The sequence below is a fragment of the Camelus bactrianus genome, chromosome 10, assembly GCF_048773025.1.
Source record: "Camelus bactrianus isolate YW-2024 breed Bactrian camel chromosome 10, ASM4877302v1, whole genome shotgun sequence".
Lineage (NCBI taxonomy): Eukaryota > Metazoa > Chordata > Mammalia > Artiodactyla > Camelidae > Camelus > Camelus bactrianus.
Window position 1 is genome coordinate 32,414,339 of NC_133548.1, and position 26,892 is coordinate 32,441,230.

The window sequence follows — 26,892 nt, forward strand, 5'->3', positions numbered from 1 at the left end:
AATATATAAAGGACTCTTACAATGCAATAATTAAAAGGCAAATAACTTAATTTTTTAAATGGGCAAAGGATTTGAATAGACATTTCTCCAATGAAAATATATTAATGGTTGAAAAGCATTAAAAAAATATATTTAACACGTTAGTCACTGGGAAAATGCAAATAAAAATCACACTGAGTTACCACTTCACAACAACTAGGATGGCTATAAATTAAAAAAAAAAAAAGACGACAACAAATGTCAGTGATGATGTGGAGAAACTGGAATCCTTATGTTACTGGTGAAAATATAAAAAATGGTACAGACATCTGGAAAACAATTTGGCAGTTTCTCAAAATACTCAATATAGAGTTACCGTATGACCAGCAATCCCACTCCTAGGTGTATACCCAAGAAAAATAAAAACATGTTCATACAAAATCTTGCGATAAATGTTCACAGCAGCATTATTGATAGTAGCCAAGAAAGTGGAAACAACCCAAATATCCACTAGTTGATGAATAAAGTGTGGTATATCTGTACAATAAAATATTTGGCAATAAAAATGAATAATGCACTCATACAACATGGATGAACTTCAAAAACATTATGCTAAGAGGAAAAGCCAGTTACAAAAGACTGAATACTGTATGAGTCTGCTTCCATGAAGTGCCCAGAATAGGTAAAGCTACAGAGACAATAAATAGATTAGTGGCTGCCTAGAGCTGGGCTAAGGAATGGGGGGATGAAAATGTTCTAAAATTAGATTATGGTGATAATTGCAAAACTCTGTAAATATACCAAAACATGAACTGTATATTTTAAATGGGTGACTGTTATGGTAAATTATATCTCAATAAAGCTGTTAAGAAAGAGGAGGAGGAGGTGCAATAATTCATTGTAATTCTTGGTGCCTTTGAAGACTAAAAAGGTATGACTTCTTAGATCATTTATCATTTTAAAAAACAGTTTCCACGTTTACAACTAACACTAAACAAGATATGAAAATAGAGTGTCATTGAGAGCCCTGGAGATAGGCCCAGAAAAATATATGCATTTTTAGGAAAACATGTGTACTAAAATAGGTCCAGGGAATATACGTCTATGCAAAGGCCTTAGCAAACAATGAGCAAACATTTCTCAACGGAACTAAAGATTCAAGGAAAGCTTGTAAAACAGCAGCCTTCCCAAGTGCTTAAGAATCTCAAGCTGACGGACCTTAGGGTCTGGTCTGCTCCTCCCTCAATTAACAAGGATCTCAAAGCTTGAGCAGTAATTGGCAAATAGAAGGAGGCAACGGGACTCTAGGGCCAGCTCCCTACACAGGGGACTGCTGTCGTGCGCCCTGAGCTAAGGCTCTCTCGTGGGAGGCTTCCCTCTGCCTGGGTTCTGGGGCCGGGGCACCTCAGTTCGCTAGCCCAGCGAGCTCGCCTCGCCTCCCTGCGTTATTAGACCGCTCCGCGGCGGCGTGCAGGGCAGCAGGGAGGGTTGCACCACACAGGTGCTGGCCTGGCGGCAGAAGCCGAGGAAATGCCCCGGCGCCGACACCCACGCACCCACCCGGGCAGGGACTGTTCGCCTGGCAGTCCCAGCCTCGCGCGGGGCACACACTATTCCGCGAACGTTCCCGGGAGCCGGGCCGCAAGGCCGCCAACGTCCCCCGGGGTCCCTGGGCCTGGGGTGGCGCGGTCTACGCGGGCAGCCCGGCCCTCCTCCCCGCGCCCCTCCGCCGCCCCCTACCTTCTTCCTGCACCATCTCCAGGACGTTCGGGTCGCCCATCTTCGCCAGCTCGTTAACGACACTGCTCGAGGCGTGGCTGCTGGCGGACCTTTGCGACTGGCGGCGGGGATGTCTGGGCTGGTAACTGAACCTGATCGTGGGCCGCCGCACTTGCGCGGGGATCAAGCTATCCTCTTGGTAAACCTCGCTCTGCTCAGGTTCCGGCAGCTTCGAGGACTTGGCCCAGCTGGGCTTCTTCTCCAGCCGGTACTTCCACCCGACCTGGTCCTCGGCCCTCGGCTTCACGGACCTCTCCCGGTAGCGCTCCTGGGACCTCTCCCAGTACCTTTCCCGGAACGTGCCGGGCTTCCCGGCGTCCCGTCCACTCTGGCTGTCCGGCAGTTCTGCTATCGCGTCCGGCTCGTCGCCCTCTCTCCGCCTCTCTCTCCTCCCCGCGAGCTCCTCCTCATGGGCCGCCATCTCCCCGCCCCCCGGGCCACCCCGCTCCTCTCCGCTCCGGTGGTCTGGCTCGCTCCGCCCCGGCCCCGCCCCCTGCCGGCGCCCCGCGGGGCCGGTCAGCTCCCTTCTCACCAGGCCGTGCTGCTCGCAGCCCACCTGGCTGGCCCGTGTCCAGGGCTCCTGGCTCCCCCGGACTGCCGCCTCCCCTCTGAGCCCCCCTCGGAAGCCCGCCGACGGGCCAGCTTCTCCCTCCGCCAGCTGGCCTGGTCCTTGTGCATCTGCCCAGCCTTCCGCCTAGAACGGGCGACCCTCAGAGAAAACCCCTTCCCAGTTGAGGAGTTATTTTTTGTCGGGTGAGAAAAATCTGCCCCCTTCCTTAAGGGGACCCCCACCTTAAGGCCGGCGCGTGGCTAGGTGTCCAAGGTTCCAGCAGCCCCCCGCCCTCCGGACCCTGCGCTTGGGTGTTCACTTCGCAGCTGAGGGGGCCTGCTTCCTGGAAGCCAACCAGAACCCTGTCTACCAGAGTTGATGGAAAGTCAAACAGGTTTGGTCTGAATTCAAACTCAGCCTCTGCCCCTTAAATGTTGGATGCCATTGGAAGAGTTTCTGTAAACTTCAATTTCCTCTTCTTTAAAATGAGAACCTTTAGTAGTACCCACCTAGGGGTCTTATAAGGAGCACATCGTAGAATGCGGGCATTATGTGTTAAAAATTGGACTGCTCCCAAGACTTACCCATTTTCCATTGGCCCCACTCTTCACAGGCTGAACTGGTTGTATGTTTTTGAGACCATAACTATCAGCTCCCCAGGAAGTGGGAGATAAGAATTACTGCCTAATAGAGGGGAAAGTAATAGAGTGATGAACTAAGAGTGACATAGAGGTCTGGGCTGAGGCCCTTGAGAGTGCTGAGGAGGTCGTGACTGACTTTGGGGCAGGCATGGGATGACTTAAGAATACGGAGATGATCAAGAACACTTGACCTTTCTTAATTTTCATGTTACTCTTTTTTTCTTTCTTTCTTTCTAACGACATTTTAGCACCGGGGATTACCTTTCGCAGATGAGAAAACAGGCCTTGAGAGAAGTGTTTTGGTGAAGGTCATGGTTAACTGTGGAACTGGAAATCACCCCCCCCCCATACCTTGCTACCTGTTTCCTATGTACACCTCTAGGAATACATCAGTTCTGGTCAAGGGCTTTGAGACTATAGGCAATTCCTTACCTGATGCATTTTGGAATTGTGTTTGAAATGTGAGTATACGTAAGTCCAGCAATAGACTTACATGTAATTATAATAAATTGCCAGTTATGTTACAAGTGTTGGTTTTTACCTCTTGATTAATCATTAAGTCCAAAAAAGTGTTTATAATGTGATTTGTTTCATGTTATTCATATATACCAGGTACTCTTCTGGGTGCTATGGACGTTGTGATTTAACTGATGAGTACAACCTTTGCTTTATGTAGATTAAACAAAAATAAACACAAGAAAAGTATTTTTCTGTAACTTCATATAATTATCTGTTTTATATTACTTTATTCTGCACATATTTGAGGTGACATATATGAAAAGACGTTTAATGATGATTTTGTGCAAAATTAAATGAGATATTTTGATGCTGAATCTGCTGACATTTTATCAACTTCTGTAAGTTTTGTTAACGTAAGGTTGGATGCTCCTTGTGTTCTTTTGATAAAGGTATGTATCTTATCCATAGATTTTATCTTTAGATCTTGAGAAATTTTCTGTGTATTCTTATCACTGAAATATTTTATCTTGCTTATCCATTCATAACTTTTGAATCTGTCCATTTCCTCCATTGCTACACCTTCTTTGGACATAGTGTTCAACCATACATTTCCAGAATTATGCTATAAATAATGAATCCCTGTTCTTTTAGTGTAATAGAACATTCAGTTGAATACTGTATTGAGACCAAGTTGTCTTTTTCAGCCCTCCAAGTAATATCAGCTTTTGTTTCCAGATTATTCAGCCTTTGTTTCAGTGTTACTGCATCATCTGGTAGTATCTTTTTTTTTTTTTAATTTGCCTTTTGTGTCCTATACTAAGGGTGATATGCAAAAGCGTTTAAATGACAATAGAGATACAACTGTAACTATTATAAATGGTGACACTTTGGAAACTAAACTGTCAACTGATTGCTTGAAATACTTGTTTGCCAACTGATAAGTAGAAGTATGAATTCTCTATGGGAAAGGTGCTTTTATGGTGTCAGTATATAACATATGAAAGCCTGATCTGTGTGGAAGTTAAATCTGTAAAATTGAGCAACACCTGCATATGAATATTTTTTATTCCAGCAGCCTGATTGAATAGATGGATTTAACTCTGAAGAGGACAAGTTCAAGAGCTATACTCTGGAGGCCAGGAAAGGTGTTGAAAAGTCATCCAATGAATCCTTCTCCTTGCTGGTAGTTAAAGCAAGGATAGGACACCTCCAGTCTGTGGTCTGGACCAGTCTGCTTTCTCGATTTCTGTACATGTCAAGGCCTTGACTTCTACAGTAAGTTTCCTCCTATGGGGCTACTAGGTGTTCATTAATTTTTTAACCCCTAAAAAATTTCATTTATTCCATTAATTTTCAACATCATTACAATCTGCATAAAACAGAATGTTCTAGAGTATGGAGGGAAAAGACTTGCATTCTATCCTTGTCTTTGTGCCTTAGTATACTGAACAGCACAATGACCTTGAACAAAGATGACTTTGCTCCTTTGAGCCCCAGGTCCCTCCTCTGTGAATATTAAGGCTCTTAACCTGTTCCACTCATCTCCCAAAGTTGTTCTGAAAGTCAATCAAATTATATGCATGAAAGGACTTTGGAAACAATAAAAATGTAACAAACATGAGAAAGTTTTATTGGCTGGCAGAGGTTAAGTTATAGATTTACCAGTAGGTAGGGATACTAGTTGTGGGGTGTTGTTTACCTCTGGCTCTGCGATTAGGGGAAATCCAGGCTAAGACAGAATTATTATTTTTATCCCTATTTTAAAAATTATTTAGTAAACTGAGGCTTAAAAAGGTTAACTGCCCACAATCACATCCCTATTAAAAGAGCAAGACCTTGGACCTAGGATAGCCTGACTCCATAGTTTGTGTTCTTAATCGCCATGTAGCTTATCAAAATGGAAACTAAAATCAGCTGTGATTTTGTGCAATATTTTTGCAATGTACATCTAAATTACCAGTTTTCTGTCATTTCTTCTTTTGAAATGTCTCACTCTTCAGTTATTGAAAATGATTTCATCCAGCTGGAAGCCACGATGGGTAACTTCCTACTGCTGCCACTTTATAGCCTCCCTCTTTTATTCCTGTGACAGCCTAAGAGTTGATTTTCTTCCTTCCCATTGGGCAACATTCTTTATGGATAAGTGTGTTGCCTTTGGGGTTTAATGAAACTGATCTCAAACCTTAGCTCTCTCAGTTCTTAACCATGTGATATTTGGTGAAGCTCTGAACCTCTCTCAGCCTCAGTTACCTTATTTGTAATACGGAAAAATAGTTCCTAACTCACAGGGTTGCTTGGTGCAATAAATGTAATAAGTCATATGTTTTCACTTGTTTAACTATGAAACCATGGGCTCCCATTTTCGCTTTATTGCATCTGTTATTATTGCTGTTGAGCTGATTTTAAGTGATAAAGGTTTTAAGAAGCTGGAGCCTTTATTGTTAAATATGTATTTATGCCTTTAATTTCTATGAAAGAATTTATTTTTATTGGTCTGTAATACATTTTGTAGCCTATGAAGCAAACGAAAGATTTCTGGATTTTGAAATCAAGCACATAATGCATAAAAATGTCAATACAAATATTGTTTGAAGCAGTGCAAAGAGCTCTTAAGGCCCAGTGGACTCGCATATTGATTCAAGTACCTCATTATGTAGCATTCAGATGATCCTTAGTGCTGCGGCAATGGAATAAAAGCTTCTGAGAAACAGTAGTTTCCCATTAAAAGATGATTTAATGCTTGGATTTAAATATGCTGTCATCCAATTCATGTTCTTTAAAATATATTATACCCACTACTGAAATTTTAAAGATGGCCTTAAAACTTGGGTTAAATAGAAAACCAAGCTTGACTGAAATATAGGAGTTTCAAATGAGTGAAAGCATCCACTTTTGTACACTAAAATGGGTCAGGTCTTTTATAAAATAATGTTTATGAAAACAGTCTATTTTCAAAGTGCCCAATTTGGTTACTTTTTAATTTCAACCATAAGTACAAAGAAAATGCGCTTAAAGAGTTTCACTGCCTCAGTGGTTACATCTGGCCCTTTATCTACCTAATTAAATCTTCTTTCTAGTGCTCCACTCATTGGCTACATGGTTTTAACTAGTAGCACAGGAAACCTCAAGAATATACTCAACTCTCCCCAGGTCACGAGCATACTTGTCACTGAGCCTGCTGTGCTTTGTAATTTCATGTTTTAAGGAGAAAGTTTTTGATCACGTTCTTTATTTAGTTCCCCCAAGCTGGATACTTATTTGTAGCTGCAAGCAGCCACTCACAGAGAAAATGAGCCCACAGTGCTTAATCACATACTTGCTTTACATTAAGGGGCTGGCTCTATCCCAGAATTTCCAGAAAAGTCATCTTCAAAGGCAAAGAAACGGGAGTCTGAAAAAGAAAACAGGCTGCTTCAGAAGTTAACTGAGTATCTCGGTCACTGTTTTGCTCTCTGATAGTTCCTTTTGTGATTGTCTTATCTTCCCCACTAGATTATAGGCATCTGAGAGCAGAGACCATATCTATTATTCCTCCAAAATCCTTTCCAAAGATGTTCCATTCAAATCAGTGTCAATACCTATGGCATGTTAAGCTGTGGATATGAGAAAGTGAAGGAATAGGTAAGGAAGCAAAAATGGTAGTAAAGAGTTGTGATGATTTATGCACAGCACATCTCTAAGTATACACTGAATTATAGGGAAGTCCCAAGTTTGATCATTTTTGACCTGTAAATTCCATATTAATTTCATATGGCTTCATCTAACTACTGGAAAGTAATAAAGGTTGAGAAACCAAGGGAAAAAACCATGGCATTTGGGTGGGCAAACTGAAATCTAAATTACAGCTCTGCTACTTACTAGTTCTATAATCTTGCACAAGCTTCCAATTCTTGTTGGATCTCAGTTTCCTCAGTTGTGAAATGGGCATATGTCTTTTTGGGTTTTTTTTTTTTTTTTTTTGGAGAGTTGTTGAGATTAGGTGAGTGGAGAATTTAAGCCTCTAACTCACTACAGACACTCAATAGAAGTGACTCTGTTCTGTAATCATCTTGTACAAGTATTTTAACATCTCCTCTCAATCTGCTTGTCTGTAAAACATAAGCTAAATATGACTCAGAGTTCATGCTCATAACTACTATACTATACTGTAGTTTAAAATAGTTCTTAATTTGCTTTTATAATGGCTTTAAATTCAACTTATGTGAAAATAATAGTCCTTCATACAACAATATAGGGAACTAGTGTAGGACATAGAAAAAAGGATGTGTGTGTATCTGTGTGTCTGTTTGTGTGTGTGTGTGTGTGTGTGTGTGTGTGTGTGTGAGAGAGAGAGAGAGAGACTAAAGATGCATGTGTCTGGCTTAGGTCATCTTTCTTCTCAGTGCGTGAATGAGTGACCAACATGTGTCACACTTCATAAATTGTTGCATGCCTAACCTTCATTTGGTAGGAGCGTAAGGTGTTTTTTCCTGAGTCAGAGTTTGAAGTCTGCTCACACTATAGGTTTAGCTGTTTTGAATAAAAGAGGGTTAATAGTACACATGATTATGTATCATTTTCTTTATATTTAGGAATATTTCTCTCAGTCATTTTATTCAACTTATTTTAATTCCGACTCTGGCACTGTTCTAAAGACTGTATATATGTGAGCTCATTTCATCTTTCCAACAACCTCATATAGTATGTTCTAGCCTCCCTGTTTTTCTGACAAGGAAACTGAGGTGCAAAGGGGTTCAGTAACTTGCTCCTGGTCACACAACCTGTAAGTGGTGGAGCCAGGATTTCCACAGAGGTAGATAAACTCGGGAGACAATGCTCTTTCTCACTGCCCTGTTTTGCCTCTAATGGTTTATTAATTTTATACATTGCAACTGAAAATTCTTGCTGCCTAGCATTTGTGTTATAGCACACGTGATCACCAATTAATGTTATGTAGATGACTGTGGGGATGCCCTGACAAAGGTAACTCTCTAACTGACTGCAATTGCACCATTAAAGTTTCATTTATTTGCATCACAAGTTACCTCCTGTAAGATGTGTAAAGTATGGACACAGGGAAGGAAGGAAAGAAATGAATCCTGGACTGGCGAACTGCTGAGAGGTCAGGGCTGGATTCGGGGCCTCAGTAAGAGGAAGGCAGAGGGGACAGAAAGGAACTTCCCTATTGGGTTAAGTTGTCACCACAGTGAGTTCATTACCGTGAGTCCCTGTTTGTGAACAAGGAGACTGAACATCAGAGAGGTTAAGGACTTGATCATGGTCACATAGCTGGTAAGCAGCACAGCATGGATTGGAAATTGTGTCTAACTAACCCTCTGTTCAAGTGCTGCTTCCTCCATTATCCTGGCTACCTTCTACGGAAGAGGAGAAAAAAGGGAAGAGGTATATCGAGGGATGTGAAAGGGAAAATAGAAGAGTTTGGAAAAAATAAACCTCTTTCTAATTTTCTAAGGTTGGCTTGCTCTCTGACTTTTTATTTTCTATTATTTTGTTACGAATTCACATCCACTTGTCATCCCCTATATGCTGCTTTACTCGAAAGGACTTTATTGATTGGCTGTGTTGTACAAGGTACTATGTTTGCTGCTATGTATGTCTGCAGTTCACAGTGGGGGTGAGGGGTGGGTGGAGAGATAATTTTTTTTTTCTTCTCTAAACCAAGGAACTTTTGATCTGGTTGGAGAAGTAATATGCACAGATTGTCTTGGATAAAGCCCAAATGTCTGATCCTAGCACTCAGGCTCTTCCAGAGTGGACCACAGCCTTGCTTACTGTCCTCAAAGCTCTCGCCTTCTCCTCACTGTGGCCTCATTTGAGAACATCCATCTACTCACCATGCAGGCTCCTGGCTTGGTAAGTACAGTTTTCTGGAATGTGTTCCTCCTGTGAGTGCACTTGCCTCCCTCCTAATTCCTAATGTAGAAGCTGACGGAATAGCAGCTAAAGGCCAGTCACATGATCTAGACTTTGCTGATGAGATACTCCCATTTAGCTCTTTGAAATCTGAACAGATGGCACACACACACAAAAAGATCTGAATCCCTTCACCCTGATGGTACATGTTGTCTAACAGAGAGGCCATGCTCAGGTATGTCATGATGGCCACCGTGATACCTAAGACAGCAGGTGTCCTGGCTAGACCGTTCCCGCCGTAAGATGGTTACTGTCCTTCCTGTTCCTGGGCCCTTTGAAACTGCTTTGTGTCCTGCCTCTTTCCGAAGCCTGGCCCTCCTGTGAAATGTTGAATCTCTGAACCCTGATAGTCTTTCATTAAAGGCCCCTTCTTTTGCTGCAAGTAAAAAGGGCTAATAGTCCCTTCTCTATCCTCAGGGTCCGAAATTTCTTCTCAAGCATTTTCTTGTATCTTTGATCTGAATTAAAAATTCTCTTCTTTGTGAGATGTGCCAATTACTATAAGAGGTACATTGAAAAATGTAGGTAATTTGGAAGAATATTATTCTCTGAGTATATAAAGTATAGTATAGTGTAGTGTAGTTCAGTATAGTGTAGCGCATATTAGGTCCTTTCATAGAACAAGGAAGCGATATACTCAGGACTTAACTAACGAAAGTTTACTGTAAGTATATTGTAGGTGATCTCGAGTGTTCTACCATTTCCCTCTTTCTCTCCTTCTTTCCTTTCCCCGTTTCTCTCATTCTTTCATTCAACAGATATCACTGAGCACCTCTGGTGTAGATTGGTACTGTTTAAGGCTCTGGGACACAACAGTGGCCAAGACAAATAAAGTCCCCATTCCAGTGAAACTTCTTGTGTCTGGGGAGAGAGACATAAAGAGGTAAAAAAATTAAAATGATCATTTTGCAGAAGGTTATAGGAACAACAGAGTAATGAGAACTATTGTGCTGGAGGCATGAGAGAGGTTACTTTACATATAGTTTATATAGGGACATCTAGGAAGGCTTCTTTGGAGAGATGCTGTTTAAGCTGAGGCTTGAATGATGAGAAGAAACTAATTGCATAGAATAGAAGGAAGAGTAAACCAGGTAGAGAATGTAGCATATGCAAAGGCCATGTGGTGTGTTCAGGTCCAGGAAGGAGACCAGTGTGAACGATAGAAGAAGAAGTAGGAGGCCAAAATAGGGGTTATTTTATTAAGCTCAAATGGGTCACTTCAAAGTATGTGAATTTTGTGTTCATTTTTCATGGAGTATCCCTTCCACTCTGTGTCTTTGTATTGCAACCTTCCTACTAGGAAGGATCTAATTCACTAGGTTACTCATCACCTTAGTGGCTTGTATTAATTAAGAGAATGTTTACTCCTTTGACAGATAATCGTCAAAACCTCAGTGACTTCATACTGAGTGGAAGAGAAGAATGTTTCTTACTCCATGAAATTCAAAAACAGTGTTTCTGATCAGTGTTGAGGAGCTCAATTTTACTTAATCCTTCAGAGACTCAGACTGATGGAAGATTCACCATCATCAACCCATGTTTTTCAAGTTTGCCCTGAGTGTAGGTATGCAGACTGTGGATGGGTAAAGGAGATTGGGGAGAGAAGTGAATAATGGGTGCCCTTATGGCAAGGATTTATGGACCAGCTGGAAGGGTCCATAAAGCACACATCCCTTTGGGCAGAATTCTGTTACTATATGACCACACCAAACTGCAAAGGAGAATGGGGAATGCAGTCTGCATGGTGCCTAGGAATAAAGGGAAATAGTTCAATCAATCATGGTCTGTGTAGTGAATTGCCGAGGCTGCCTTTCTTGGTAGAGATCAGTGGAGCATCAGTGTAACTGGCAGGCATTGAAGGTTTCCTACCCCAAAAGGGATAGAAAGTGGGTAAAGACAGAATCTTTATTGAAAAATATAAGGGTAAATATAATTTTTCTGGAAAATAAAAAAACTAAAATTTTGATAGTACAAGCTGCAGAAATTGTCTTGCTTAGTTGAGATGAAGAGAAAATATAGTGATTCTCAACTGAAGGAACACTTCCGTAGGGCAGTGTAGTGGGTTGCATAGTGTCTCCAGTGAAAGTCCTAACTCCTGGTACTTGTGAATGTGACCTTATTTGGAAATAGGATCTTTGTAGATGTAACAAAATTGAGTATCTTGGGATGAGATCATCGTGGATTTAGAGGTCACTACATGGAAATATGAAGCAGAAAGAAAGTATTCCCACGTTAATACTATCCCCAGTTAGTACTTCCAATACACCCCCATCCCTCCTCTCTCAGCAAAGTGTCTTCCTTTACCATTGCCAGGGATCCTCAGAGAGCACCTGTCAAACGGTCTCAGAATCCAGTCTCCCTGTTCAGCCACAACCAACGTATAGCACCTGCTACTTCTCACTCAGCAATCCATTGTCGAAATCCAGCATTTCAGAGCTGCTTGAGGGATCCCCAGGGTGCCTGTGATAATACATGCATGTAGTTAAGCTAAAGCTGAGGACGTCCCTGGAGGTCAAAACAGAGCATTTTAAGGAAGGGCGGGAAATGATCCTCTGCTCAACCTTCTAGCAACTGAGGGCCATAGCAGCAGTGCCAGTTCCTAGGCTCTCACTAGGTCTCCCAAGACAGGGGCTCCACTGTACTCTGGTCCTAACTCTTCTCTTGCCCAGGAGCTCTCATACAACCCAAAAGGTGTGATGGGCAGCAAACATGATCCCATTGCCTCTACTCTTTCCATCTCTTCCGTTGCCGTGACATCTCCTTCTTGAAAAAAAAAAAAAGGAAAAGAAAACGAAATCTTTGTTCTTCCAGCCAAAGGAAACTTTTGGCAAGGGAGAGGATTATCACCTAACCATACATAACTCCGCTCCAGGTAACATGGTCATCCCATAAGGGAAAAGAAGGCTAGGAAGAACAGTATTGATATAGAGCAAATCTGGGGCTGTCAGAGATCACACCTCCTCTCCTGAGGCTGATCCTCTTGTGCTGATGAATCATCAAAGGTTCTGAACTTGTAATTTCATCAGCTTTTGTGTGACTTGCTACATATTTTCAATGCCTAGGGGAAGTTCACTTCTCCAAGTCTTGGTGGGATATTAGTGGATGAGATGTTTATAAGGTATAGTTGGCAGACTTTGGCTCAATTTAGCCACAGGACTTGGATGGGTAATGGAAAGAATAGCATCTGGTGGTTGCATTAACCCTGTAAGAGAGGCCTCAGGAAGAGAGCCAGCATCCATTTAGATCTGTTCGTTTTGTACCCGGCGGGGCTAAAAGAAGACCTAATGCAAGAGAAGGGATTCTAATTGCAGCTTAGGATGGAAGCCAAGGACAATAACAGAAGGAAGGGAGAGTGAATTAGTTTGACGGATGAGTTCAGGGTTAGAAACAGAGAACTGGCAGTGTCAGGGACATAAATGTGATACGTCATATATGCACAGTGATGTTGTATTAGTTTGCTAGGGCTGCCACTGACTGGGTGGCTTAACAGAAACTTATTTTCTTACAGTTCTGGAGGCTAGAAACCTAAGATCAAGGTGTTAGCAGTTTCTGTTCATAACTGAACAGTATATATTGTTGCCCGTAACAATATATATTCATGGTAATGAACAAACATGATTTTTTCCAAGATTGAAACACTAATTCATGTTAGTCTTCTACTGTCCCTTAAATATTTGTTTGATGGAGGTAAATGTTTCCTGACTCTGGATAATTTTTGGAAAGAGATCTGTACTTTTCAGCTTTCAAAGTGTTAAAATATCACTTACATTTACAAAATATTATTTCACTTCAGTAATTAGGATGTCTGCATTTTCAGGTATTAGTTGAGAGATTGACTCTTTATTGAGAGATAAGCCTTCATACCTCCCTCTATGCTAAAGTCTGTCGATGCCAGCTGCCTGCCTCAGGTAAGAGGTTGTGTGGTTGGCCCCTTCATCTCGCTGCCCTCCTCCTGAACCACCTGTTAGCTGATGTTTCTGGTTTCTAGAGGTAAAGCTGAGTAGAAAGGAAGGAGGAATGAGGAAAGGCACTGCCTTAGTTAGCTTGGGCTGCTGTGGCAAATACCAGACTGGATGTCTTAAATCACAGACGTCTATTTCTGATAGTTCTGGAGACTGGGGAGTCCGGAATTAAGCTGCTGGCCAGTTCAATTCCTCATGAGGGGTTTCTTCCTGGCTTGTAGGCAGCCACCATCTCACTGTCCTAGCATGGCCTTTCCTCAATGTATATGGGTGGAGAGAGGAAGAGAGATCGCTCCTCCTCTTCTTATAAGGGCACTAATCCCACCGTGAGGGTTCCACCCTCATGACCAAATCTAAGTCTAAGTACCTTGCCAAAGCCCTACCTCAAAGTACAGTCACATTGGGAGTTAGGGCTTCAACAGATGAATCTGTGGGGACACATTCAGCCCACAGTGGGCAGAAAGCCTTCCTCAGTAGGCTGGATGGCTTTATGATCTTGGTTGCTGGCAAATGTCCCTGGATCCTTAGTGACTACCATTGCTGAGCACCTCTCTCCAGCAGTTCCCTTGTCCTAGGTGGTGGCTCCCTTATTCCAAATGCTTGCTTGTAGCATGTTTCCTTAGCCCCCAAGATTCTATTGGCTATATCCAGCTTCTTGCAGCTAGGGCTCCTCTGCCCGTCTAGACAGCTTTGTTGGTCAGGACCTAGGATAACCCAGTATGCCCCTTGCTCCCACATGGTTTGCATGGTTAACGGGAAAACTGTCTCATCTCCCTTACTTCAGTAAAGTCTGAGAGTTCAGGCCTATCCCCACTGTAACTCTCTCTACTCTGCTGCCATCGACTGTGTTGGCATTCTCAGACACAAATCACTCACTGTTTGTCAAGTCTTCTCAATTCCATAAACAAATTTTAAGTCTCACGAGTGGTCCTATGAGTACTCTGCTGCCTTGATAAGCTTCAAGCCTGTCCAAGGCCTCAGGTGAGGTGGAGTGTACTCTACTGTGAGTTTCTACTCACAGTGTAGAAACAGTTTTCTCCAAGGAAATCTTTTCACTGATTCTTCTGTCTACTCTCCAATCCTTCTACATTCATGATTTGGTTGTGGCGTTCAAGAGTCAGTTAAAATTTTTCATTTATTTTATTTTGGGATCCTGGTCAGGCCATATGTATATATACTTACCCAAAGAGAGTCAATGAATGTGAGAGAGCAAAAGTGAAATATGAAATATGAAAAATATTGAAAGAGATGGAGATAGAGAGAGAAGGATAAATAGGGAGGGAGGAAAGAAGGGAAGGAGGAAAGGGGACAGAGAGAGAAATATGCCAAAAATATTAAAGGTATTTATGTAGCAGTGGTGGGAAAGATGACTTAACTTTTCTTCTTCATACACTGTGTAGTTTCCAAATATTTTACACTAATTTTTGAAATAAATTTTTGATTTTATAATAGCTTCAGACTTGTAGAAAGATTGCAAAGATAGTAGGGAGATTTCCTACATACCCCACAACCAGGTTCACTTATTATCAATGTCTCACATTCGTGTAGTACACTTGTGACTTTAATGAGCCAAAGTTGACATAGTATCATGAAGTAAATTTTGTATTTGTTCACATTTCCCTACTTTTTAACCTAATGTCCTGTTTCTGTTCCCAGATCCCACTCAGAATACTGCATTACATTTAGTAGGTCATGTCTCCATAAGATCCTTTTAACTGAGATATTTTTTCATTCCTTTCTTATTTCTGATGACCTGGACAGTGTTGAGGAGAACTGATCAAAGTGCATTCTAGACTGTCACTCAGTTGGGATTTGTTTGATGTTTTTCTCATGACCCGATTCGGATCAAGCAGCATGGGAGGAAGACCACAGAGTTAAAGTGCCGTTTTCATCCCATTATATCGAGGGTAAGTACTACCAAAGTGACTTATCACTGTTGATGTTAACCTTGATTACCTGGATTAGATAGTGTTTGGTAGCTTTCTTTACTTTGAAGTTACTTTTTACCTAATTTTCATACTGTCCTTTTTGGCAGGAAGTCACAATGTACAGCCCACCCTTAAGGAGTAATAAGTTATGCTCTACCTCCTTGAGGACAAAATAATTGCATAAATTATTTGGAATTCTTCTGCATAGGAGCTTTGGCTCTGCCCCCCATTTATTTACTTAGTCATTTACTTATATGAGTATCAACTCATTTATAATTATTTTACACTGTATAATATTGTAAAAAACAAAGTAAATAAAGGTATTTCCAACTTGACATCAAATTTAAATGTATTAATAAGTCCAGAAGAACCTTCATATTGACTTTTTACATACACTAAACTTAACCAAATATACTTAGCTTTGTAAAAAATAATTCTTTCAAATAACATAACTAAAGCAGATAAAATTATTAACCAAATAGCTTTTAAAAATATTTTAAGACCAAATAACTTTTGAGGGTTTTTTTTTTTTAAATTGAAGTATAGTCTATTTACAATGTAGTATTAATTTCTGGTGTACAGCATAGTGACTCATTTATACATATGTATATATATATTCCTTTTCATATTCTTTTTATTATAGGTCATTACAAGGTATTGAATATAGTTCTTTGTGCTATACAGTAGGACCTTGTTGTTTATCTATTTTATATATAGAAGTTAATATCTACAAATCCCCAATTCCCAATTTATCTCTCCCTACCCTCTTTTCTCCCTGGTAACCATAAGTTTGTTTTCTATGTGTGTAAGTCTGTCTCTGTTTTATATACATTAACTTGTGTCCTTTTTTTTTTTTTTAAGATTCCACATGTAAGTGATATACGATATTTTTCTTTCTCTTTCTGGCTTACTTCACTTAGTATGACAATCTCCAGTTCCATCCATGTCACTGCAAATGGAATTATTTTATTGTTTTTTATGGCTGTCAATGGACATTTAGTTTGCTTCCATGTCTTGGCTATTATCTATAGTGCTGCTATGAATATTGGGGTACTTGTATCTTTTTGAATTAGAGTTTCCTCCAGCTATATGCCCAGGAATGGGATTGCTGGATCATAGGGTAAGTCTATTTTCAATTTTTTTAAGGAATCTCCATACTGTTTTCCATAATGGCTGCACCAAATGACATTCCCATCAACAGTGTAGGAGGGTTCCCGTTTCTCCACATCCTTTCCAGCATTTATCATTTGAGGGCTATTGAATGATAGCCATTCCAGCTGGTGTAAGTTGATATCTCATTGTAGTTTTGATTTGCATGAACCAGATAACTTTTGAGCTACACCATTATTCTGAAGACAAAAAGAACTATAAACTAATCTTGAACTCTACTTGATAGGTTTATATTTTACAGTAGTATTAGTTCAGCAATTTGGAAACCACTTTCTGTGTATTACAGGACTGAGCTAATGAGTAAAGACATTGATGATGTTTAGAGCCAGGGCTGTCACTCTTAGAAAAGAGAGATACAAATATGGAATAGAGAAAGGCTAGAAAGAACTCCATAATGTTAGATTAGAGTTTTCCATGGTTGAAACAGGAAAAGTACTACATGAACTTGGAACATTCTGTGGTGCCAGAAAGTAAGGAAGTACTCAAGGCAAAAAAAAAAAAAAAAAAAAAAGAGGGGGCATGTGAAGGACAAAGTGCTAGCCTGAATAGGCTTCCAGTAGCTAAATCCAGCACAATTAGTATATCAAAATAAAAAATTGTAGTAATGGATTATAAACCATTGATTAAAAGAAGAAGCCATGTGCCTATCCTGCTAGTAAGTAAATGGGGGAGAATGGAAAGCTTTTTACGGTAGAAGAATGCCAGCTACTGAAAGTAGAGGGAATGATGGAAAGTGGCTGTCTTGTGATTATCATAGCAATAATTGATTCAGTCATGAATCATCAAAGGATGAGAAAAGTATAATGGAAATTTTGAGAAATAGGATACGTACATTATTGCAAAGTACTTTCCCATAAATGACTTATTAATCACCAAAAATGGGACAGCTGATGTGATTCACTGAGGAGAAAATGCTTACTTACTTCACTAGCATCTCAGACCAAAAAAAAAAAAAAAAACAAAAACAAAAACCCCTGAATTGAATTAAAAGGGGAAAAAAACACAAATTGTTGCAAACCACTATATTTAATAACTGGCTTGTAGTCTTCAAAAAGATCAGTGTTGCCAGAAACAAAGAAATCCTAAAGAACTGATCCAGATTGAAGGAGACCAAGGAAATATTGCAACTAAATGTACTATGTAACCCTGATTAGTTTCTTGTTTGAAGAAAAAAATTCTAAAATGGAAATTTCTGATGTATAGGTGAAGTTGGAATATAAACTGTATATTATATAATAGCAGAAAATTCAATGCAGCAGTAGAATTGCTAGTGGCCAAAAAAATCATAAGACGATATATATTCAGCTTCAATAGTAACTAAGCAATGCCTATAAAATGAAAACAAATTATATTATTTAATGCTGGTAAGTACATAGCAAAACAGGTACTCTGATATATCACTCACAAGTGTGTGTCTTGCTGGATGGTTGGATAGATGGAGGAATGGATACATAGGTAGGTAAATAGATAGCAGTTTATCTTTCAACCTGAATTATTTTCAATTCTTTAAACATATCCTAATAAGAGCTGTTTTTACTATTCTTGCAATTTGGGGGAGACTTTTTTTTTCAAAATACAACTTACAAATATTTCTTTTCTCCAATTGTAAGATTGGTATGTGGCCCATTACAGAAAATTTAGAAAGTATGAAAAATTTTTAAAGAAAATAAAAGGTATCTGTAACCCTACTACATAAATCTAACCACCATTAATAAAAGAACATTTAAAAATATATTGGGAATGTAGTGTGTTTATAAATTTATTTATCATTTTTTAAAATTTAACATTATATCATAATGTTATCAAATATTCAATAATTTTGAATACCTAAATTTTAAAGGAAGTATAATATTCTGTCTATGGCTATAATAGCAATTTATTATACCATTTTCTTTACTGTAGGGTATCAAGTTTATTTCTACTTTGTTACTATTATATTGCTCTAGAAAATGTCTGTATATTCATGCTTTACCTATATCTCATTTCCTTAAGGTAGATTTAAAGAAGTGAATTTTCAGGTTAAAAAAAAAATCTATTTATCTATCTGAACACATGCATCTTCACATTGGAGTTTGTTTTTGTTTTCTGTTTGTTTGTTTTACCAATTTAATACTTCTGCCAATGGTGAATGAGGGTGTCTATTTTGCTATACACTTACTAGCATTTAACATTTTAATTTTGTTTTTGTTTTATATTAAATTGCTTTTTTACTATTATAGATAAACTCTTTTTCTTTATAATTTTTGGCCATGCTGCTTCTGTGAATTCTGTTTTTATGCTTTCCTCCCTTTTTTATTGATATGTTAGAGTTTTTCATTATTTGCTTTACACGATATCTGTCTGTCTGTCTATCTATGTATAGAGAGATATTGATATTCTGTATCTGAAGGTATAAAGCTAGACCTATAGCTGGGGATGGAGACAGAAATAGAGGCATAAGTATAGAGGGAGGGAAGGAGGAAGGGAAGGAGAGAGACACACAGAGAGAGGATAGCAATGAAATACATGATCTATAGATACAGATTTTCCATCACTTCAAAATTCCTAAGGAAGCAATCACCTTTCCTGGTTGATTTTTACTACAATTCTTCTGATAGTAATATGTTTCTCTAGATCAAGATAAACATTTGTCCCCTTATCTTTAAGTAGTATATGTGTTCTATAGAGAGAGACTCTTTCAAGAGTGTTTATAGTATATTGTTTTAATTTAACATTTTCTTGCTCCCTCTAGTGAGAAAATCTGTTCATGTACACTTTGTAAGATTTCTGACTTCTTTTTCAGTATTTAGTGCCCTCTGGTGTTTGCAAAGAAGGGACCGCAATATATCTTACTTCCAATTTGTTCTCTGCTTATGGGGACTCCTTGGCATGAATAAATTGTATCACTACAGATTGAGCTAATGCTTGAATATTTTCAAATTTACTTCAGAAATAAAAATGAGCGGCAGTCAATTAGTTTTTGGGAGAGTCTAGCATTTTAAAAAATCTGGGATTTTGCCTAGGAAACTTAGTTAACCAGAGTGGTTGAAAATCAGAAAACAAAATACTCACATTCAGCCTGTGAAATCCACTTCTTGATCATGCAGGAAATATTGTGAGAATAAAAGCAGCAGGAGGGAAACGGTACAGCCAAGGGGAAGGAAGGAGAGGGAAAAGAGCAATGCGTCTTTCTATGTTAGAGAACTACCATATTCTTTCAGGGAATTCTCCTCCTCTTGAGGATTCTTCATTTTTCCATTTAATATGAAGATTTTACACTCACTACCTCTGCAGCCCTGGGTTATTTTTATTTGTTTAATGTGGGCTTTGGGTTTCTTATCTGTACATAAAATTTACCTAGTTCAGTAATTTTCAAAACGTTTTGAGGAGGAAGAGGAAGAGCAGGCACTTTTTCAAACAGAATATTCCATGGAAATCTAATGTAAAACACGAGGCAAAGCAAAGCTCATCTGGCTCAAGTGGAGCGGGGCGCTTGGGAAGTGTTTGGTTTCCTGCTATTTAACTTTCCCTCTCCTTTACCCTTCAGTTGACCTCTGGGTCACCTCTGAGGCTTCCTGAGTTCTTGAGGAACAGATTTTGACCAAGGAGGGCAACAAAAGGGAAATTTACACACTGCCTCCTCCCCATACATGGTTAAGTCTTACCCTCAGATACAGAAAATCTGCTCTCCATAATTGATTTTGTATTTCAGAAACTAGTCATATTTCTTTCATTTATCTATGTACTTAACAAATACTTAATGATAACTAGACATTATGGTAGGTTCTGGGGGTAGAATAAATTGATATGTTCCCTCTCCTCATAAGCATATAGTCCTATAGGAGAGATAAAGATTAATGAAATGATAACATACATAAACAACATTATCAAGGTGATACATTTAATGAAGGAGAGGTAAATGTTACCATGAGAACACACGATAGGGGAGATTTGATCTAGACAGGAGTATCAGGAAGGCTTTCTAGGGGAGATGAGTGAAGTGGGATCTAAAGGTAAGTTAGGAGTTATCTGGGTAAAGCAAAGAAGTAGGAGTGTTTCATGCAGAACACAGGGAAAGGAGTGTGGCACTTCAGTTAGCTGAAGATGGCCAACCTGGCTAAAACAAAGAAAGCGAGGGGCAGGAGAGGAATGAGATGAGTAGGAATCAGACAAACAGTGCCTCGTAAACTCTTCAAGGATTTTGACCTACCTCTTAAGAGAAATGGAAAGCTACTATAGTGTTTTAAGCAGAGTTAGTATCGTTAGATCACTCTGGCTATAGCATGGTGAATGTGTTGTTATGGTGCCTTGGCCTGGATGGAATGTGTCTGTGGAGATAGAAGAAGTCGATATATTTAATAAATTCTTAAGGCAAAAAATTGGCTCAGCTTGGTGATAGATTGGGTATAGGGTGTATGGGAGAGGAGGGTATCAAGGATAACCCCTAGATTTCTGTCTTATTCAATTGAGTGGATGAGACATGGACCACCACAAGGGTAAAACTTTTGGTGGAGGAAGGGGAGTTGTGACCATGGTTTGGAATGTTGTGTTTGAAGAGCTTTTGAGACAAGTCTTAAAGTTGAGTATTGGAAATTCATACTTGAAATACAAAGAACCTATCTGTGCTGGAGATAAGATTTGGGAGTCATTTGTGTTTAGGGAGCAATGGAGACATGAGCACAAATGATGGTTGCTAGGCCCTCTGATAGAGCTTCTAGGAGTGTCAACATTATATGGCTAAGTAAAGAAGGCAAAGGAGTTTAACGTGAGCAGCAGCAGCTATGACCAAATCAAGAAAATATTATGTCCTGGGTTGCTGGGGAAGAAAGTATTTCAGGAGGAAAGAAGGAGACAGCAGAATCCAAAAATGCTAAGAAGTAAGATAAGGCCCATAAATGCCCACTGGATTTAGCAACAGAAGGTCTTGAATGTGCATCATGAGACCTGTTTTAGCAGGATGATAGAGGAAAAACTCCATACTACTTAGAGGAGTGAGTTGGAGGTGAGTTAAAACATTTCTTTATAGACGTTTGGCCTTAAAGGTGAGAAGAGAGAGAGGCTGCTAACTGGTGCAGGATGTAGCACTGAGGCAAAGAGTTCTATTTTTAAATGGGAGAGACTTGAGGATGTTTAAACACCAGTGCAAGAATCCAGAGAGATATTGCAGTATATGAGAAAGAAAAGGAATCAGGGGATAATAATGCTATTTCCCAGACAAGGTGAAGATGATGAGATGCAAAGCATAGAGGGAGGCACTGCCCTCAGATAGGCAAAGGGGCGCATGTCTACTTCAAGGAGAGGCACTGTTAGCTTAGTTTGGTATATATGGCAAGTTTGGTGGCAAGTGAAGCAAGCATTTGTGTGTGTGTGTGTGTGTGTGTGTGTGTGTGTGTGTGTGTGTGTGTGTGTGTGTGTGTGTGTGTGTGTGTGTGCCTGTACATATACATAATTCTTGTACTTTTTCCTAAAGGTGACACCATCTGCTAAATTTTAAGGAGAAGGGTGAGTAAAGTGTAAGTTGAGGAAGTGCTGTTTCTTGACAGCTGGGCAGAAGCTGGAGGGCAGTGGACAGCATGGGGTGGGGGGTAGGACTATAGGAGGGAGGAGGCCTTTGTAAAGCATCAGTGCTTCTTCCACAGCTGGTTATAAATAAAGCTTTCTGCCTAACCCCTTGGCCTGCAGCTGGCCCAGTGTCCAGTGATCCAAGGTAAGTTATGGGAACTCGTGGGCGTGCGTATAGGTCTCAGTCTCCCTCCTCCCCATTCCCGTGTTCCACTGGGTTCTGGAACAACTGAGCTAACCCAACCTCCTCATTTTACAGATGAAAAACTGAGGGCCCAGAGAGCAGATGTGATTCTCCCCTTGTCATGGAAGGAGGGAGTGAAACTTGGCGTTCTCCTCTGTTCCGGGGTCTCACACCCAAGGATCCTGATCAGGAGGATACAAATTCAGCTGAGTCATAGTTTTTTCTCTCCTTTTTTGGCTCGCTCCTTTAGCTGTGTAGTATAAGTGTTATTTTTATATTTGGAAGTGGGTAGCTACATCATTTAAATAAGGGAAGGGTGTGGGTTCTGAGCAATCACACTGGTTTTATGATGCCACCACCATCAATCGCCTTCTCAGTGCAGAAGGGTCTGCAAACGTTGCCAAGTTGTTCACAGTACATGTGGTACAGGTAAGGGCTCAGAGAGCATAACCACTTAAATGTGGTTTTGTTTGAGTCCTTGGTTAGAAAATAAATTTTCAGCGAGATGAATGAAATGTCACTTGAGGTTGGGAAAGGAACACTTTAATATTCTTGAATCAGCCACATTTAAATCAGTCAGTCCAATAAAGGCAGCTCTCCAATTCACTGCTCACTGGTGAGCTTAGATTGGCTGCTTCTGAGCCCCTGAAGTTATTTGTGCGTGTAAGCTTAGGGGATGCAAAGAGATTTTTCTTGTGAATGTATGGGAAAGTGTACACAAATATTAGTAAGCATTTTTACAGTAGGAAGAGAAGAGAAAAACAACCCCCCCCAAAAAAGACCAGTTTCTAAAATAAAAACTATGAAATTCAACAAAAAGTAGTTCTGCAAAACATTATGTAGAATTATAGAACTGGAAAATATCTTATATTCTCATACAGCCTCTTAATTTCACACGAGGGGAACTTGAGCATTGAATTTTCCCTTTGACAGACAGCTGTGCCTTCAGAAGGCCTTTTAATAATGCAGATATACACTATGTATCGTAAAGACACGGAGTTGAAGTTGTAATTACAGAAACCACCAAAGCAAAACCGTAAACTGATCTCCTTCATAAAATTGGGATAATGATTCTTTATAGGATTTTTGTGAGGAGGAAATGAATGAATAGTTAGGAAAGTAGTTTCAAAATATGAAGTACTGCCTATCCCTGTAAGTAAGTATGAGGGCCTGGTAAATCACCTTCTGTTTTATTGCTGGTAGTGGTACTGGAATAAAATCATCTTTGTGATTTCCCTTGAACACCTCTCTCGTCTGTACTTGTTTTCCACATCAGAACTCATCCGAATGCTCTGTGAAGACCCCAGTTGGGTTCTCTGGACACCTCCCTTGTTTCTTCCTCACCATATTTAATTATATGGTAAGGATTTTATTTCTAGAAATGACCCTTTGAAATTTGTTTATTTCTTCTTTTGCAGCTTCCTGCTATGGCACCGTGACTGTAGCTGAGTGTTTGGAGATATAGTTCATCACTATTCTTAGTTATATCAGCAACGATCATTTATAAAATAAATTTTACATCATGTTTTGCATGGCACTTCATATATTACTTACACATATAAATTTCCTGAAGGTTATGCTCTATGAAATTCAAGAAGTTTTGTTTGAATGGCCTTCTCTCTATACTAATATATTTTGGGGGCAGTTGTCTGATTCCAGTTTTTAGTAAAAATGTGTTTTTTGGAAATGTCCAATGGGGCAGGAACCTCATAGTTCAAAGTAATTCTATTCGGATCAGATCACTTAAGAAACAGGAAGCGTATAAATCAGTACTTGGTGATTATTTAGTCAGTCAGCCACAGGTCAGGAAGTTACACATTCTTGGCAAGAGGCACTAGGAAAGCAAGTCTTATAAAGAACACTTTTGCAAGAGTTTTGCTGAGTACAAGTATGACCTGTAAGGAGAGGGAAAAGTGGACTTCAGTTCACCCCCAAGAGAACTTACGCAATATTAATGTTCTAGTGACGTTGTGAAATTTTGACCTCAAAAATTTTGCTTAGCTTTTCCTTTTTTCTGCCCCAGGGCCTAGAAAATGCTTGGTTAACAACAGGCCCCTATTAAGTGAATGCAAAAGATTCTCTCTTTAAATTGCGTTTTAAATTCACAGCTGATAGAACCAAAGCGGAAGAATTAACTGCTGTGTTTTCCTTCTAAGGATGCCGAGTGCACAGCGTCACCAGGAGACGGGTGTACCAGGGAGGTTAGAGTCTTCATTGGGAGGGGTAAGCCTCGTGGCTACCCTCCGAGGAAAACTTACACAGATATAATAGTAAACAGTTCTTGGACAGATTTACGTGCCAAGGGTCAGGCTAAACACTTCATATGAAGTGTCACCTTTTAATCTTAATAATGACAATAAACATTAGACCCTGTCATTATCATCATTTTACAGAAAAGGTTGTGTTACTGACTCTTGAATTGGGCCCCAACAAGTGTCCTCCTGCTTGGTGTCCTTCGAGCCGATAGAAAGAAATTGAGTTTGGTTCAGAAGCAAAGGAAAGCTCTATTTTTGATCAAAGAACAAAGAGGAAGAAGCTTGTGCTTGGAGTCTACATTCTCTCAAGGCCGCCAGCAGGGCTTTTTTATAGGGTTCTGTGGGGGAGGGGAGGGGCGGAGCTCTCGCGAGACAGGCGCTACGCTTTCCCGCCCCGTCGCACGCAGCGTGGCACTGGGCTGACGCAGCGTCTCCGCACGCAGCCTGCCCCCGCCATCTTGGATTGCGGTGCTGTGCCTGGAGCTGCTGCCTCAGTCTCCGAGCTGAAGTGTGTCGCAGCCATTTCACACTAGAAACTCCGCCCTGAAGGGGCATGTATGAGGGCTCTGCACGCAGACCCTTGTGAGCAAGTGTCGAAGCCCAAAGGAAAAATAAGGTTAGACCCTTATTACTCAGATTCCAGTTGTATGTCCTGGGAATTGTTCATGAACTTTGCCGGGGACGGTCGCTCTGGTTATTGTCTTGTCCTAGGCTGTGCTCACAGACCGTTTTACTGTAAGCTCCCAAGAGTTGGACTTGATAACTGTAAGCAGGAGTCTAAGAAGGAAGAGGCTAAGATTAAACAAGATGAGAGGTTCTAGCAGGCAGAAACCCTCCTGAGGAGACGAGAAGCTGAGAGCAGAGAGCTCGTTAGTTGAGGGAAGGAGAGTGAGGAATTTGGATTAGAGTTCTGTGCCTCCCTCCACCTTCCTCACGTTTCCAGTGGGATAAAGTATAACTATTCAGATGATGTTAAGATGGCAACTGAATTGGTTTGCTTTTCTGGCCTTTCTTTGCTAACCTTCGAGGACTGAATGTGTTTCTACTCACCCTGTGGGTATTTGCGGATGACGTCCTCTCTTCTCTCAAAGAAAGGGGAATAATTTAGGATCTGAGTTTAATGAGCCGCTAAAGTCAATTGAGAAAAATGAAAAGGAAGCCTAGGGTTTGACAGGAGGCTGAGAGGATGGGAGTGTCGGAAGGTGGAGAGAGGCCTCCCTCGGTTCAAGGCTCAGGGAGAGGGAGGGAGGTGAGTGGGTCCTGGGGCGGCGGCTTCCACTCCCTGACTCCCGGCAGCACCCTGGAGAGGCTGCAAGGCTCTGAGAAGGGCTGCGTGGTGGGCGTAGGGAGGGGAGATTCACTGTTCTTTTGCTTCTCCTAACTAAGTAGGCAAAGACTGTAAACAGTTATCCCTGTGTCTCCATTGTGTCAAGTCTAGCAATGGATAGCTTTTGCCATTTTTAGGCCAAAGTGTTCAACAGGAGGTGATGTTAAGAGGCAGAGCGTCATACAGGATGCCTGTGAGAATCAGAGTAGGAGACAATCTCAAGGGCCTACTGCATTCGATATCTGCTAATAACCTATGTGAAAAAGAATATGCATGTATGTATATGAATCACTATGATGTGCGCCAGAAACTAACACAACGTTGTAAATCAGCTATACTCCAATTAAGAAAAAAGGAGAGCGAGAGAGAGAGCTCGCTGTTCCATCCCACCCCAAGGGGAAGGTCAGCCTCAGGACCTCTTGGGCAACACCCCCTTCTGGATGTTTCTTCTGATGACCCATATTGGTGTGTCCATGTTATGTTTTGTTTTGTTTAGGTAGTATTATTTAGTCCAATACTCTTAAGGATCCCTGACATAACATATCAACATGCTGAATTTAAGCTAAATACATTCCTAGTTTGTTAACATTTTTAAGCTGCATTTTCCTGCTTTTTTTTTTTTTTTTTTTTTTTGGTTTCTGTGCAGGAAGCACTGAACTGAAATAGTATTCTCTGTGTTCTGAAGGAACCAAGAGAATTGATTCCAGTTCCAGTTCTGTGAGGCTTAGACAAGTGACTGTCCCCTCGAGGCCTCAGATTTCCCCTTTGTGAAAATGTGGAGGGTGGGCTGATTGCTGGATACAGCTCCAGTCAGCTCTGATGATTGTGGATCCCTTTATTCTCCCATACAGAGTCGGTTATGCATATATCACCCACAAGCTGTGGGCTGACTAATAAAGACTAAAAAAATATAATGGTGTTTAGCAGTTACCCTGGGGATCAGTTCAGATTGAAAAAGGAGTAGTTAATCCCACAGAACCGAACGTTGGAGTTGTTAATTTGGTGGCCTCTGCTGCTGCACCCTCTTGACTGAGGTTTTAAGTGGTGGAGAAGCAAGCCTGGGGAGGTGGAGGAGGAGCCAGGCTGGTGGGCTGCAGCTGCTGTCTGCTGGCACCAGTACTGTCTGAGCTACCTTCTTAGCTACATGCGGGCGGGGGGTGTGGGGTGGTCCTTTTGAGCATGGCAGGTAGCCAAATACCTGTGG

General features: G+C 40.6%; 1 protein-coding gene and 1 long non-coding RNA gene across 5 annotated transcripts in view; one reads left to right on the plus strand and one right to left on the minus strand.

The window, feature by feature from the left end:
• ANO5 (anoctamin 5) overlaps positions 1 to 2,419 on the minus strand; it is a 70,522-nt gene extending 68,103 nt beyond the window's left edge. For both annotated transcript variants that reach the window (XM_045523830.2, XM_010964760.3), the window contains exon 1: positions 1,720 to 2,419. In XM_045523830.2, the coding sequence (XP_045379786.2) occupies positions 1,720 to 2,179 (460 nt within the window). In that variant the 5' untranslated portion in view covers positions 2,180 to 2,419. The remainder of the gene's footprint in view (positions 1 to 1,719) is intronic.
• Positions 2,419 to 23,710, plus strand: LOC123619580 (uncharacterized). 3 transcript variants are annotated; one of them, XR_012509651.1, is made up of 8 exons: positions 2,419 to 2,702; positions 3,198 to 3,410; positions 4,481 to 4,683; positions 9,142 to 9,261; positions 10,080 to 10,204; positions 13,139 to 13,229; positions 15,045 to 15,190; positions 22,182 to 23,710. It is a non-coding gene; the product is annotated as an uncharacterized LOC123619580 (long non-coding RNA). The 3 variants fall into 3 exon arrangements; XR_012509652.1 differs by lacking the exon at positions 22,182 to 23,710 and having other exon boundaries at positions 9,071 to 9,261; positions 15,045 to 15,331; XR_012509650.1 differs by lacking the exon at positions 2,419 to 2,702 and having other exon boundaries at positions 2,710 to 3,410; positions 9,071 to 9,261.
• Positions 23,711 to 26,892: the final 3,182 nt, after the last annotated feature.